General features: G+C 44.2%; 1 protein-coding gene across 8 annotated transcripts in view; it reads left to right on the top strand.

The window, feature by feature from the left end:
* Window positions 1-16,774, top strand: part of KIAA1210 (KIAA1210 ortholog) — a 545,154-nt gene that overhangs the window by 272,646 nt on the left and 255,734 nt on the right. Inside the window, exons 2-3 of one of the 8 annotated variants that reach the window (XM_085608043.1) lie at window positions 2,512-2,699; window positions 3,658-3,702. The exons of 6 other annotated variants lie outside the window; for them this stretch is intronic. In XM_085608043.1, coding sequence (XP_085464169.1) covers window positions 2,557-2,699; window positions 3,658-3,702 — 188 coding nt within the window. In that variant the 5' untranslated portion in view covers window positions 2,512-2,556. The remainder of the gene's footprint in view (window positions 1-2,511; window positions 2,700-3,657; window positions 3,703-16,774) is intronic. One more of the 8 variants, XM_085608044.1, reaches the window with a different exon arrangement.

Genomic DNA, 16,774 nt, shown 5'->3' with positions numbered 1-16,774 from the left:
GAATCAAGAAAGTGGTCCTGCTCATAAAACGCAAATAAGCAGATTACTTATGGAACCAGGCATAGCACATCAATATGAGAGAGAGAAAGAGAGGCACACACAGGCACAGACACACGCACACACCTCTATTATTATTCCATTAAATACGAAGGGCATGTCACTGTCACTTTTTTTTACCATACTTGTCTTATTAGGAATGATCTAATCCACACCAGAAATGGAACTGTCAATAAGCAATGTTGCACCGCCTTCATCCTAAAATGGTAATGAGGCTCCTCCCAATTGGGGATGTACTAAAAAAACATCATTGAAAGCCATTGAATCAAAACATGTCCAGTAAAATGGTGTGAACAGAACATTCAGTGTTAGAACTCTTTAGCGTCATATCATTGATTTCAGTGCGTAGAGTTTGGTCCTTACAGCTGTTGGGTAGAGCCTCGTTAGAAATTAATCTGCCTCACAAAGGGTCTTTGGCAACGCCACCTGTGCACCATATGAGGTGATGATGCAAAGCTCCAGATCGTGGATGGGGCACCCAAAGAGAAGTGGACGCTTTGTTTGCTTGGTGTGGTGAGCTGCCCGTTACATATTCACAGTATATTGCTGTTTGGAGGTGGGTGCTACTAAGGCTGTGTTTGAAAGTTGGGACCAAACGCCCAGCCCTCTACTCTCTATCAGTACCTCCATAGCCCGACACCGCTCACGCAGTGGCAAAGCTGAGAGGTCTCATCCGCACTGTGGTCGACCCAATGGCCGTACATTATGGTGACTGCCTCCTTCTAGATCATTACGGACAGTGTTTCCAGTCCTGGACCTTATTGTAGCTTGTCTTGCTTCTTTAGAATTACTTAAATGAACACACACCTGAAAACCATGACTTGTAGGTGAAAATGTAAAAATTAGAGACCGTGTCCTTAATGACCGGGAGTGAAGTGTTACGTTATTTGTATTGCGCTTGACTATCGTAAGGTTTCTTGACGTTGTAGAATGTAATAGTACAATCTGAGGGACTGAAAGGTCAAAGGTTAAAATGCCATTTATTTATTAAAAATAAATGTGTTTTCCTCAGAGAAGAAAGAGAGGGGTTTGGACAAAGTTCTATATGGCGTTTGTTCCATTGCCTTGCTGCTGCTACGGAAAGGGCTTGGTCCCCAAAAGTGACTGATTTGTGTTTGAGTACTTCCAGAAGGAACTGGCCACTTGAGCAAAGAGTGCGACTAGGTGATTTCAGCTTACATTTAGAGCCCATAAAAAGGAGGAGCAAATGGACAATTTTATGTACTATTACCAGGTTTATGTTGGCTTCTCTTGGGCACACAGGGAGGCCAGGTGAACTGTGGGAATTCTCAGGTCAACTCTGGGCACAGTCCCACTGCTTTTCCTGGGCCTCTACTCTCCCTGGACTTGGCGGCTCGGCTTCTCCTCCTCAGGCAGGTAGCTCATGTAGACCAAGTCACTTCTCTTCACCTCTGAGGAGGTAGGCAGATTCCCAGGTCTCAGTCAGAGGCCTTCATCGCGTGTATAATGTATAGAGTTTAGTTTCACTCACCTCTGGGAGACTGGCTTCCATAGATACCAACTCTGATTCACAGCCGCTCTGCATAGTAACCCCATCCTTGGTCAGTGAAGAATCTTGGAACTGGAACAACGTGGGAATGTTTGGGCCAAGACACTTCACCTGTCTGGTGGTGCTATATCGCAACATCCTTCCTGTGCCATGTCACACCAGGCTCAATCCAAAAGGGATCCCACTGGGTTCAGAACTCAAGACACTCGCAAACACAAAGTCAGACTACCACTCAAACTGTACTCAACAGAGTCGGACTGGGAGACAAAATAGGCCGAAATACCACCATAAGAGTGGCTCATGTTTCAAATTGGGGCAGTTTTGACTTTGGGAAGACTTGCTGTATAAGTGTTTTGTAAGGTATGGGAGACTGCATGGATTTGAGCTTGCTGCAGGCAATGTTTATTTTAATATCGGGGATTCACAGTAAAAAATTGCCCAGCAGATGATTAAATGAGCCCACAAACCATAAGATTGGTCCACACACTGATCTGACAGACCAGCCTGTTGGGCACTGCCTTACTGCCCCATAGGCCAGTCCGACCCTGCACTAAGCATACATACAGGGATATCAGCATAGGTTCTGGTCATGACATAAGTGGGACTTCATACGAGTTGGCCTTTAGTTCTCATACTCTAATCTTTTTAGGTCTCGCCTAGCGACACAGCACATGCGCTACTCGCCCTTGGTGAGATCTATTGTCGCTTTCTGTGCCGAAGGGGGACAGGACATGTGCACACGTATGGAAGAAAGGAGATGTGCATGCGTAGGGCTGATGGCGTTAGCATAAGAGACAGCAGATGTGCGCGTACGGAGGATAGGAGATGTGCACGTGTACGGCTCAGCTCCCTCAACTCGCGCATGGCGTGCTTTCACTTTCCCTCCCTCTGGCGTTTCAGCACAACGCACGCACACCTTTCTCCTTACATCTTTTCTCCCAAAGGCTGCACCGCCATCTTCGTCTCTCTGCTCGTTGGATGCCGTATCCATGTCCGATGTGCTCTTGGTGGGGCCCTCTGAGGCAGCATCACTGCCCGCTGGAGATCTGTGCCAGTGCCGGCTGCCTCTTTTCAACTCTCACATGGACCCGCTGATGCTCGCACAGACATGGACTCCGAGACTGAGCGGCAGGTAAGGGCTCATTCCTTCTCCGCTTACACTTTGCTCGCACTCTTTTCCTCTTATTCTCTTTTACCACTTTATTTCCTCTCTTACCCTCGATCACTCTTTCCATGTCTTGCTCCCTCTCTCTTTCTCATTATTTTCCTTTCGTTTTTTTTTCTCACTTTCCCTCTGCTTTTTTCCCTCTCTTTTTTGAACTGTTGCTTACTCTTCATTTTTGTTCCCTCTGTTGTCAGATTTTCCCATTATCTTTCCCTGTAGACCTTTCCGTTCCCTGAGACCCCTCTCGCCTTTCCCCAGTCCTCTCTTGTTCCCTGTTTCCGGTTCCCACTCATGTTCCCTTCTCTGTTCCTGTGTCCATTACTCGAATACTCTTGTGACCTACGTTATTCTAATCTACTTGTGTGTTCGCCGGGCTCCCTTCCCTTCATCTTGTATCTACAAGCGCCTTCCTGGGGTCGCTCCCAGATAGATATCCTGCTCACAGCACAATGCGGGGACAGATCACTGGTTACAAGTTATAGCTGCGTCCTTGGCTTACTGTTTGGTTTAGAGTCAGGTCTGGGCCTTAGAAACAGAACAATTGGAAAGTATCTTCCGAGCGCTAATGTAGTCTCTCTCGCTCTCACTCACACAATCTTTCTCTCTCTCTCTTTCTTTCTTTCTCTTCCTTTCTCTCTCTATCCCTCTCTACCCTTCTCTTATACTTTCTCTCATTCACACCCTTTGTCGCCCATTTCTCTTGCTCTTTCCCTCTTTATCTCTCTCATTCACACTACCAATCTAGCTATTCTATGTCCCCCCCCTCTCTCCGCCTCCTCTCTTTTTTCCCATCTTCTCTATCTCGCCTCTCTCCATCTCTTCTTCTTCCAGTTCACTGTCTCTTTTTAACACTCTCTGCTAATGCCTCTCTCTCTTTCTCTCTTTCCCATCCTCTCATCCTTGTTTCCTGTTGCTGATCACCCAGTCTCCGCTATGGAGCATCAATAAACAAGGTGCTGCGTCAGGCAAGGTGAGACTAGCCCAAGTTATAATGACTCTCTTTTTAGGTCAAAGTCTTGCTTACGTCTTCTTGGGGAACTTCTGAATGCTTCCCTGAGAATGCATTCCGCCAATGGCTTACCATTGGCTTAGTAGTTTGTAACTCACATTTGCTTGTTCTCTATTTGTTTGCTTTACTCCTTTTAGGTTGTTTAGCATGTCTTTCACTCTACTGTGGAGCAGGACCTGTTTACTGTATTCTTCCACAAAAAGTGTCCACTTTCTGTAAACAGGCCTGTCAATTCTGTTACTCAATGCCACTTTACTCCACCCTACAACACTCTACCATACTCCACTCTACAACACTCCACTCTACTCCACTCTTCTCTTCTCCACTCTTCTCCACTTTACACCTCTTTACTTCACTCTACGCCACTGTATTTCACTCTAGGTCACTATAAGCCACTCTACTCCACTTCACTTTATGCCACACTACTTTTTTCCACTCTGACACTCCACTCTATGATGCTCTGTGCCACTTCACTCTACTCAACTCCATGCCACTCCACGACCTCCACTCTAAAACACTCTATGATGCTCCACTTTTCTCCACTTTACGCCTCTTTACTCCACTCTACACCACTGTATTTCACTCTAGCTCACTACAAGCCACTCTATGCCACTCCACATTATGACACACTACTTTATTCCACTCTGACACTCTGCACCACTTCGCTCTACGGCACTCTACTCCACTCTACAACACTATGCCGCTCCAACGTACTAAACTCCACACCACTTTACTCCTCTCAGCGTTACATTGTGCCATAACATTCTACGTCACTCCACTCTACACCACTCTATCACACTCCAGTCTACAACACCCTATGCCACTCTGACACTCTACTCTATGCCACTCAACTCTTCGACACTCTACTCTGACAGTCTACTCTACAACACTCTATGCCACTCTACTGCAATCCATGCCACTTTACTCAACTCTACGCCACTCCACGCTACACTACTCCACTCTATAATACTTTACTCCATTCTATACTACACCACTTCACTCTACCCCACTCCACTATAAAGTTCTTGCGTTACTGAAAATTAGATCTATTGGTGTTGCATTATTATTTGCAACGCCAAAAGCTCAAACTTTTACTAATGCGAGACCTATTGAATTCCAAATGCTTGTTTAAACGGTTATGTTCAGTACTATGTATTCAAAATGGTGTGCTGCCTCCACTGTACACTGTCCAAAGGGCACAGATGGCAGTCTTGTGACCGCTCGAGAGTATACCTTTGTCACCCCTCCTGACATCAAAGTCAGCCCCAGGGTCTCATGGTCAAATTGAGGTCTAGGACTCACTTCACACGCATGATTTCATGTCTGCGGGGGATGAAAGGGAATCGGTATCACATGCAGTTGCCTAACTTAGGGCAGCATCAGTTTACCATACCATTGTCGTCCCAACAAAAGTGATACAGATAGGGTTTGATCTGGAATGGTGATGTTGGTTAAATGTCTAGATATCCAACACTTCACTGGAGTTAAGAAAAAAAAAAAGTATTAATTGTAATGTTGTTTAACATTCTTGCCCTCCTGTATTATGAACACTTTTAAGTTCTTTTCTACTATCAAATGCTCATTGGCCTCACAATTCCAGCACCATATAATGATCAGTCTCTGTAACGTGAAACACATCTTCTTCAAGGAGGCTACACAACAGACTCTTGTCAGGCAGGTCTGATGGTGCAGGATCCAATTTTTAGCAGCTTCCATGCGTCTGACATGACATAAAGTTACTGAATGCTGGAACTGAGTTCCGTAGGAACAGAGCAGGTCCTCTTCTCACAGGGCAGTTTTAATCCTGGGCCCTGCATCAGCAGAGGGTTTTTCCCAGTCCAGGGTTATGGTCTTTAATCCAAAAAAAAAATAACAACCATGCTCCTGCCTTTGGTTGCGCCTTCACTCTATGGTTGTGCTGAGACCCAAGATATAAAACTAGCCCTGAATAAGCTGAAGTGGGCAGCATATTTCCAGAGTTCTGAACAGTTGGTATTTCTAAGTGTCTAATTGAATTAAAAGTTTTCACCAAGCATTTAGCGGGGGAAGAATCGTAACTAAGGCTCCCTGTTTTCCGTTTTTACGGATTTTTACAGACAGAAAACATTGTGTTTTCTGTTTGCATTTATTTTTAAAAGTGGATGAATACAGAAAATTGTGCTTCTTTTAAGTGACTCTCTGTGCCGTCTTTCATGAATTATCGGCCAGCAGCTGAGTAGATGGACACAAAGGGAAATTAAAAAAACAGGATGAAATTTCTTAAAATGATGCCATATGTCGACATCCATTTATGGTATAATGCTAGTATTTACCAGTGGATGTATTGTGTAATATTTGGCAGCTTTAATAGCTAAAACATGACAGACGACATAGTGTGAGAGCACGTCCATCAGTTAAATAGATATGAAAATGTACAGTTTTACAACTTCATTTATACGCAAAACACAAAATAAATGTGGATAAATACAGATGAAATGGCCCAAAAATAAATATGGATAAATTCGGACGCAAAAGGCCTAAAAATAGTTACCTGCTACCGCCCCATCTCCCTCCTGGATTCAACAGGGAAGGTGATGGGTCGAATTATACTCGATCGTTTGCAGGAGTGGGCAGCGGAGAATAACATCCTATCTGACCTACAATATGGGTTCCGAGAAGGACTGGGCACTATAGACCAGGCCTTAAACCTATCACTTTTGATAGATAAATACGTTAATATCAAGGCCGGAGCACTATATATGGTCTACGTTGACCTATCATCCGCATTTGACTGCGTAAACCACGCTAAACTTTGGTCCATCCTTCTAGACCTAGGGATGGACCAAACCGCAGTCACCTTTCTAAGAGAACTCTATGCGGATGCAAGTGCCAGAGTAAGATTCGGAATAAATGGCGAATTGACTGTACCCTTTGGGATAGAAAAGGGGGTGAGACAAGGTTGTGTCCTGGCTCCATTCCTCTTCACCCTCTATACAAATGGTCTGGAGGGTGAAATGTTGAAGGGAGCTCAGGACCTTCCTATGGCGGCCAACCGTCGTATCCCGGCACTTTTATACGCGGACGACGCGGTTATTTTGGCCCGCACCCCAAATGAACTCCAGGGGGCTTTAAATAAATACGCCTCTTTTATGTCTAGCCTGAACCTTAAGGTCAATATAGGGAAAACCTTCGTCATGAGGGCAGGTGTTAGCAAGAGTACTAAAACCAGATCAATATACTTGAATAAGGAGAGTTTAGCAAGTACGGATAGTTATCCTTACTTAGGTGTCATGATCGACAAAAAATTAAACTGGAAACCGGCAGTTGAAATAAGAAAACTGCAGTTTGCTAGAACCACCTCTGCACTTGTGAGTTTCTCGAGGAAACTTGGGAGAAAAGCACCTGCAGAGATGGTAAAGATCTACAAAGCCAAATGTATATCAGTGGCCTTGTATGGTGCAGGAGTATGGGGATATGTGTCTGTGGCAGCCATTCAGACGATAGAAAACAACTTTCTGAAATATCTCCTTGCTCTACCAACATCAGCCGCAAACTATTCCTGCCACGTAGAATTAGGTCTTCCATATGTTGCCGACCTGGCGAAAATCCAGCCTCTTCTATTATGGCACCGAATATGGACATCTGATAAATCTCTCCTTACACAAACTATCATTCGAGACTGCAAGGACCTAGATAATGCTCATAGATCTGGGTGGCTATCCTATGTCAAAAACTTTTTTACTGATCTTGGCCTAGGAAAATATTATAATGATCCCCCTACAATCAAGGAGTTAACAAGAAAAGTCTTTCACGATCTTTGCTATAGACATCTCGAAGACTTAAGACTTAACTCGGAGATCATGAAACAAACGGTCAGACAGAGTTTAACAGTCCAGACCGTCTTTGGGATACAACCTTACCTGATGTACAACATTACTTCTTATGAGCTATACCTTCTTGTAAGGTTTAGATTGAATTGTTTCCATCGACTAGTCACATTTCCATTGAGAAACAACTGGGCCAAAATAATTCCATTCTGCCCTTGTGACGGGAGTTCTTCCCAGTCTACAATTCACACTATCTTATTTTGTAAATACTACACAGACCAGCGGAAGAAATTATTAATCCCCCTTTTAAGACGCACGGGCTTCCGTACCTGTCGCCCGGCGTTATTGTTTTTACAGTCGCTTAAGGGGGAGGGGTTGGTCCACACTGTCTCTAATTTCCTACAATACATCATGCGCCATAGACAGAATCTAGGCTGACCTAACCCAGATCTGTTTTTATTTAAAGAAACTGTACCATTTTAATTGATGCTATACCCATAGGTGTATGCTATAGTTTACATTTTGGAAAACTACCATTATTGTGAATATTTACAACCAGACATGACCTTTAAACACAATGAATTTTAAACGTGTTTCTGAAAATGTATTTAAATGTGTATTTTTAAAAATTGTATCTTTTATGACTCACTGTGGCGAGCCGAATAAAGAAATTTTTGATTTGATTTGATTTGAAATACCATAAAACCGGGGAGCCCTAATCATAACCAAGTGGGTCTTCCTCACAGTTGACCAGTGCTCCATTACAGCCTTTAGTGCGGGCAAACGTAACTCTGTCTGTTTATTCAGCTTAACACGTCCTTGCCCTCAGTACAAAGCACAGGATGCAGGGTGGGCAGGTAACCCAAAGTGTGCCCTTTGACCAGGCCAAATTGTTCAAGTGTTGCCCTATCTCGGGGTCACCTTGATCTTCTAGAACCAGTTTACAGTTTGTCAGAGCTCAAAACGGTACTAGAAGACAGACAGCGCCCTTGGTCTCCCTATGAATTCCTGAGTGATTGAGGGAAACTAAAGGAACAGCACAGGAAAACAAGTTGGAAAGGGGAGGCTGCTAGCTCTGCAACTAACCTTTTTAAGTCCCCTACCACCTTTATGGGCTTTACTTGCACTGGGAGAGACATAGGACTAATGTATAGCCAAGCTCTTGCATGAACATGCAGTATACATTATGGTGAAGGAGGTGTTTATTTTATGATCTACTAAACTAATTTTACTGGAGAGAAAGAGCAGGCAGTCTCCCCATTGAGGCCTAAGTAAAAATACCTGCTACCTACTAGAACCCTCTGTCTCAAACTGCTAGTAGTCATAGTTTGCACAAGGGGCCAGCCGTTAGCAGTCATGCATGCAAACTGGAGTATCATTTTGGTTGCTTCTTAGAACACCAACAGAGTCTTACACCTTTTTGGTGAGCAGCATGCCATAGTCATGTAAACCTTACATCAGGAGACTTGTGACATTGTTTTCCTGTACATGAAACCATAATGGGTCTGCCAAAATGTTAAAATGAGGAACACGGGTTCACGTGGACAATGCTCCCAGGACCTTTCGACTATATCCAGTTTAAGACTTTGAATTCGAGCTCAGGTATGATAGCAGGGAAGTGAAAATAATTTAGATGTCAGCATCACATAGGTGGTAGTAGCCTAAAGAAGATAATGTCTCCAAGGGGAGCAGAGGGAAGACAACGGAGCGCAGGAGAATTCCAGTGAGCAGAGGAGTAGATTTTGAGAGGAAAGCACCATGCTAGAAAGGGAAATTGATCTGAAAGATAGAACTAAATGAGTAGAATTCTTTGTTTAAAGTACTGAATACAGGAAGGAGCATAGCGTGGCCAACAGTATCAAATGTTGCAGTTAAACTGAGGGGTAATAATATGGAAGGTTATTTAATGGGGTGATCAGATGGTATGAAGCTGGGAACATGACAAATTTCATTCTCGCTACAGTTTAGAGTTCAATAGCCAGATTGAAAGGGGGTAATTAAATAATATGTATTGACTAATGAGGTAAGGCAATTATAGATATGTTACAAGAGTCTGCAAAAAGAGTGGGATTATGATGCAATGCAATAGTTTGCTGAGTTGGATATGGGTTTGTTGATTAAAGGTAGGGCAGTGGCGTTCTGAAACTTTAGGTGAGTGTGAGAAGTTGTTGGAGGGTAATGTCAGACTGAATAGGACATGTGATGAGAAGGTAAGATGTTTGCTGATTTGTGAACTGAAGTGGTCTAATGGTGCACAGGGTGGTTAGTGTTTCCTAAGTATCTGAATAGGATCCAGTGGGATGTCGGAGAGAGAGACGAAAGTTTGGTTGTATTCGTGTTTATATATGGAGGAAAGTATAATGTTGGACTTGGAGAAGAAAATTCAAGGTAAGCTTAGTGATCTGGAAAGAGAAATATGCTACATTGTCTGAGGCGGAGAGAGGGAACTGAGTGAGTGAGGGGTGAGGTGGTGAGAGAAGACATTGTTGCCCAGAGGTCAAAGAAATGACCAGATATTGAAAGAAAGTAGAGATAGCTACGGTCAGCTTGGATGTAATCTAATTCAGGGATACATTATAACCTATATGCTAAGAGGCTTTTGATTTTTGCCATTTGTAAAGGATTGCTCTCATTTTCATCTTTATGATTTCTCTCATTCCTGCCGGATCTGTCTGTTGTCAAATCTGAAACTCTCCTCCACATGTTCCTTGTAGTGAATAGAATCCTAGAGCCCACTTGAGACACTGCACTATCCACCTCGCATTCTCCTCAAGGTCCATAGCAGGTCAGCACCATACCTAAAATGTTCTTGCTGAGTCCATTGAGCCCTCCTTGTGAGTAGCGTAGAGAGGACTCCAAGGCAATACTAAATTAGGCAAGTTCAGCCCCTTGTCCATCTCTATCATCAGTGCCCAGGACGTATTGAATTTCTTGCATTACTTTTCTTAGCTTTTGATCGTTTGAGTTGTCTTGCTGTCTTTCAGCACCAGCCTTGTTTGACTGCTATTTCTCTCGCTTACTCTCACATCAGTAGTAAACTGCTATCTGGTAGCTTCCATGATCAACTTATTTGTCTAAGATTCAGTTGTCTTTGCCATCCTCTCAATTACAAATAACCAACATTCTTCACCCCCACACACAACACACTCAAACTCCGGTCACTGCTTAATAGCCCTCCCTGTGATTTGACTGGTATTGTATTCAGGATTGTGCTGCACTCACAATATTTGGTATGTTGTTATTAGGTTATGGAATTCTGCGTGTAGGGTTGATTGGCAGCAAATGGCACTGCCAGTAGTGTCATTTGTAAGTAAAGGGTGGACGTTTTGCATGTGAAGTTATGGAAGTTGCCCATGTTATGACCGCGTGTACAGTGGAGATGTGTGACTCTGATTGGTTCTGAGATACAAAGCTGAGAGGATGACATCTTAGTTGGGGCTCCTTTACATTGAGTTCTGACTTTGGACCTGCATTGTAAGTCGGGAGACTAGCTTATGACCACAACTACAGCATAACTCGCCCCAATAGGTGTCTTCTGAGAACCAAGATGCTATAAATTTTAGTTGAGCATTTCAAGACTGACTGACATGATTTCTGACTGAAAGGTATGCAAGAACTGATAAAAAAGGTGGAAGGGATTTCCCGTCACTCAACATCTTGTCATCGGTGAACTGTGCTTGAAAGCAAAGTGCGGTGTCCTTCTATAGTTCAGCAGAAAGTAGTTGTTAAATATACTGAGGTAACCTGCGGCATGTTCAAGGTTGTGTTTTTTTTTTTTTTTAACCATAATACGACATCTTGCCTCTTATTCCGGGCTACTTTTTCCGGTTCTAGAGGTCTTTCATCTATGGGTGAAAATCCGAAACGGATATAATTATAAATTGTGTGTCCTGGGTAGGCCTGGGCAAAAATTTTGTTCCGTTCGCGGAAATTGCGATAATTTGACATTTTTGCGTTCCGCGGAGAGCGCGAAAATGTCAAAAATTCCGGTTTCCGCAGCTTGGCGATAATTTGTTTCTTGCTCGCGCTGTAAAATGATACATTCTCGCGCGCGCGCGATCGCCTTACCTGAATCCCTGCGTTCTCCGACAAGTTTTCTTGATCCGGTCGCGTTCTCCATGAGATGTTGTATTGTTTTTAGCCATTTGCGCTGTCTCGCGACAGTTCGCGCCCGCAGTGACGTCATGCGTCGCGCGATCACGTCTTTCTTCTCGCGATCATGCACCGCGAGAACAACTCAAAACCAGATGGCCGCGCCCGCAAGCAACCACATGGGTAAGTTGGCGACCCGCAACCATGCAGAAAATCTCGCGAACATGCCGGAAAAAAACTTCCGCATCTTCGCGATATTTCTGCTTGTTTGCGATAATTTTAAACATTCTCGCGATAATTTGCGAAGGTTAATTCCGCAAATTCCGCCCACCCCTAGTCCTGGGGTGATAGTCAGCTGAAAACTCTGTGTGAGCATCTTATTGGGCTCATCCTTAGGAGGTCTTATAGCCAACACCCACTACCACTTTAATGCCATATCAGCAAACAGATTACCTCTATTATTGTATAGTGCGCAGTTTCAAATGCGTGTACTCGGTACTCCATTTTTGTCCTATCCTTTTGTCTTATAGCTGCCCATACGTTATTTCCTTGGTCCCCATGCCCACAACAAATACAAATTGGAAAAGCAGATACACATGGATAACATGAGAAGGAATTAATAGTTTGTGCTGTGATAGAGGAACACGAATACTACTAATAAAATACAATTTTTCTAGCATTGTAGGAATTAAATATAGCAACTGCTATTTCTGATAAATGTTCTTAAAAAAATATTTCTCCCCATTGTGTTCAAAATAAATAAACATTTGTTTGCCTCAGGCCGTGTAGTATTAGAGCTTATTACATGTTCACTGTTAAGCAGGATGTAAGTTGTGCATGCAAATGCCAAAACACAGGATCGTCCAATGAGGGCCATTGTTGATTCACCGCACCTGCTCCAATGAAGCACATTTTTTGGTATTTCTGAAGTATGATTGAAACCGATTTTAGAAGGATCAAAATATGTAAATCACTTTATACACAAATGTTAAATATTCACTGAAACCACCTTTCCACCCTTTATCATTTGTGTGCTATATACTTTTATCAGTAAAATTGTACGTCTGTGCAAATTTAGTGGCCATTTCAATGGAAAACGTGCGGTCTGTACATAATACTATACTACCACACAATGCTTTAGTTATGTTAAAAGACATTGCCTGCCTCATATCCACCAAAGCTAAGTGGGTCGTGAAAGTTTGCCATTCTGAGAATTGGGCCTTGGTTCTAAAAGGTTTGGGAAGCACGAACCTAGAGCAATGGCTAACCAGTGAAGCGCTTGGATGACTGTTGTCATGTGGCCTCATCTGTATCTGTGTAGGTTCCGGAGTTGTGCTACTACCACCTGAGTATGTCTATATCCGAGTCCATCTGGGTAGAAATATGTTTAATACAGCTATCCTGCCAATCTTCTGGATTAGTTTTATGTTCCCGATTCACTATAACTATATTCAGTTGAAGCACTGTCATAGTATGGAGCGGGAAACACGTGTGCATTCTTTTGTATCATGTAATATAGATATCTGTATACATGAACCACACCTTCATCTGCAAATGAATGCCAGCTCAAAGAATGAATAAAGAGCTACAAGGAACAAAAGTGATTCTAAGAATATTACAGACAAGCTCTTCGTGAGCGGGTTGTACAAGTTCTTCATGCACTGTTTTAGCCTTTCAAGCTCAGCTAAAAAATGTATAATATGTGCTTCTACAGTATTCTGAAAGCCTTTCTTAGTTTTTACAAAGAATTTCTGTTAGTTTGTTGCCCCAATTCTGGCACCTCATGTTCAGTTTGGCATTTGCCTGTGTAAACCAGTTTGGGCAACCTTCGTCACTTCTCTGGACTCCATTATCCCTTCGACACTTCTAGAGAATGTGTAAATTCCCATCCAGTTTGTTCTCTTATGTATCCATGAGGTTCACTCATTCATTCTCCTGTTAGCTTTCACTTTTTCTGTTATTTGCTTCCTGCCCAACCCGATATTTACTATTGCAACTTTGGAATGTTGAGCTCTATTGAATGGAATAGCTGTGGGCTATAAATACTGCTGTCAACTTTTCAAAGCCCTAATCCACACCCTCTGAATCTCCCTTGCCTTTGACTCGTGGCTAAAGCGCTGGAGAAGGCGTTTAATGGCCAGTATCGGCTGCTACAGTGGGCTATACAATTATGTTCTATTTGTAGCTGTAGTTTGTTTTATTGACCCTAATATGAATTTACTTTCTTCCTTGGTGTTTGTCCTGAGAGTGGACTCAGACACTAGAGGATGCAACCTTGTTCTTTCAAGAAACTCAACAATAATTAATGCAAGAAGGTTGTCATAAATTTGTACTGTGTATCCTGAAACCAAGCAGCGTTCAAGGCTTTATCTAAAAGTTCTTGCAAATCCAGTAGACCATCACTTTTGACTTGCAGTATCTTTGGCGTAGAGCAAAGTGCAGTGCCTTCGCCAACTGTGGCTACCGTGTTCCTAGTGCTGGTATTTGCTTTCATTCAATTTCCTTTATCTATTTTAGGAAGCGTACATTATGGTAGCGGCATTGAAATGGTAAGGTCTCGGCTACAGACAGCTTTAGCTGTTTGCTAGCTAGGCCTATTGTTTGCAGTACATGGCAGAACCTTAGAGTAGGCTTTAAGTCATGATTGGATGGGCTGTGTTGACTTTCTCACTATCGTGCTCCTAATTCAGTGGCTTTCCTCCCTTTTCTTATGTTTGTGCCACCTAGGAGCATTTTAGTCCCCGTGTTTTGATTGGTTGATTTATCCTTCCACTGCTGATGTCAAATATTGCCTGGCAGTGCACACGAGCCACTCTTCTCCTCATCTCTGCTCCCTTCTCCCCCTTGCGCCCAAGCTTCCTTACTAACTGAGCTGTAGGTGAGGGCTCAGATGCCAGACCCGCGCACCAGATGGGCAATGCAAGGAGCAACAGATAGCATCATTAAGACAAAAGTAAATTGGCTTGTCTTGGCATCGGCGTCCCTGTCAGGGAAGTCCTGTTAGAAGGATCCCAGTTTCCCCTTACTTGCTTTTCCAGATCATTAAGAGGTGTGTTACTACGGTTGAGTCTAATGAAGCAAACAAACACTACAAGCCCCAGAATGCACCAATAGCTAAACGGCATGCCCCGTGCTGGAGACTGATGTCCTCTTGGCATGAAGCGATGTAGCAACCCTAGTTGTATCTCTTGTGTGTGTTTCATTCAGTGCTGACAGGGGTCCCAGGCGCGGTGCACTTGTACACAGAGACCATATCTGCTGTAACGCGACCACTTCCAATAGAGCCCCTGCAGTGTCTGGTTTACATAAGGCTGTAGAACCGGGTTGTGGTGAGAGGAGGGAGCTGGTAATTTGGACTGCAGAAGAATGGACAGCGTCTCGTTTTTCCCCTCTTAGCTTGGGTCGCGCCTCCTACTAATAATTGTGTGTATTATGAACGCCCCTCGCCCACCCACAGGTGAGGGGAGAAGCCGGACATGTCATTGAGCTCTGTGGAGTCAGTTGTGTCTTGGGCCCTGGTCTTGCTATCACTCTGTGCTGCTCGCACCATCCTCCATCTGTAGCATTTGTTCTGAGGCTGAATTGCTGCACATGGCTACCAGTGCGGGGCAGTTGCGCCAGGTCCCAGTGTTGGGGTTGGAGGGTGTTGCTTCTTAATTATGGTTTTCTTTTAGTAGCCCACCACAGGAGAGCAGGACCCATTTTTTTTCTTGTTTGCATTAGTGTGCATGGCTCATCTTTTGCTTCTGCACCACTTGGGTGTCTAGAGAGGGGCCAGGTGTGTCCCATCTCTGCTGGTCTTGAACCCCCGCATGCCCCCCCTTTGTGGCTCACCAACATTGAATGTGCTGGAGGCAGCAGAGCAGAAACCAGCTCCTGCGGTTTGTGTCACACACATTTTTCCAACTACTTTTCACTGCAAAGCAGTGATTGTTTGAGGCAACACTTAAGCCTTGTGAGTGTATATCTAAATCTATATAAATATGTACTTACATACATTCAAAGTCAGATTTAAACATTTTAAGCAAACATTTGTGTGTGTATGTATGTATATATATATGTATCAAACATTTTATAATTGCCCTTTATAGGTAGCCCACTTGTTTCATCAGTGCCCCAGTGTGTCCCCTTGCTCCCCCAAGAAGTCACTTCTAGAGACGCCATTGTTCTGAGCCGCTGCTGATTTACCATAATGAAGGTAACGCGAATCTTGATAAAGGACCCACACTGGACCACAACCTTCCAAGCCCTGATTTGGTCATCAGTTCTCTTAGCACACTGGTTCACGCGTTCACTCTTAAAGTGTTGCATTGTTTCAATGTAAACAGAAGCACGATAGAGGAGAGCACGTACAGTATGCATGCGCTTCCCTTTATGTGCAGCATGTGGAGACTGCAGACAAATGCCCACACACACCCCATGCATGTTCTGCATGTGGAGTCTGCAGGCAAATACCCATGCACACCCCGTCCATGTGCTGCATGTGGAGGCTGCAGACAGATGCACATGCACACCCCATCCATGTGCTGCATGTGGATGCTGCAGACAGATGCCCGTGCACACCCCATCCATGTGCTGCTTTTGGAGGCTGCGAACAGATTCCCATGTGCACCCCATCCATGTGCTGAATGTGGAGGCTGCTGACAGATGTCCATGCACACCCCATCCATGTGCTGCAAGTGGAGGCTGCAGACAGATGCCCAGGCGCACCACATCCATGTGCTGCAAGTGGAGGCTGCAGACAGATGCTCATGCGCACCCCATCCATGTGCTGCATGTGGATGCTGCAGACAAATGCCCACACACACCCCATCCATGTGCTGCATGTGGAGTCTGCCGACATCCCATCCATGTGCTGCAGTGGGAGTCTGCAGACATGCCCATGCACACCCCATCCATGTGCTGCATGTGGATGCTGCAGACAAATGCCCACACACACCCCATCCATGTGCTGCATGTGGAGGCTGCAGACAGATGCCCGTGCACACCCCATCCATGTGCTGCTTTTGGAGGCTGCGAACAGATTCCCATGTGCACCCCATCCATGTGCTGAATGTGGAGGCTGCTGACAGATGTCCATGCACACCCCATCCATGTGCTGCAAGTGGAGGCTGCAGACAGATGCTCATGCGCAC

The sequence above is a fragment of the Triturus cristatus genome, chromosome 5_2 (assembly GCF_964204655.1).
Source record: "Triturus cristatus chromosome 5_2, aTriCri1.1, whole genome shotgun sequence".
NCBI lineage: Eukaryota > Metazoa > Chordata > Amphibia > Caudata > Salamandridae > Triturus > Triturus cristatus.
Note: the sequence above shows the minus strand (reverse complement) of the source record. Positions and strands in the feature narration are given on the sequence as shown.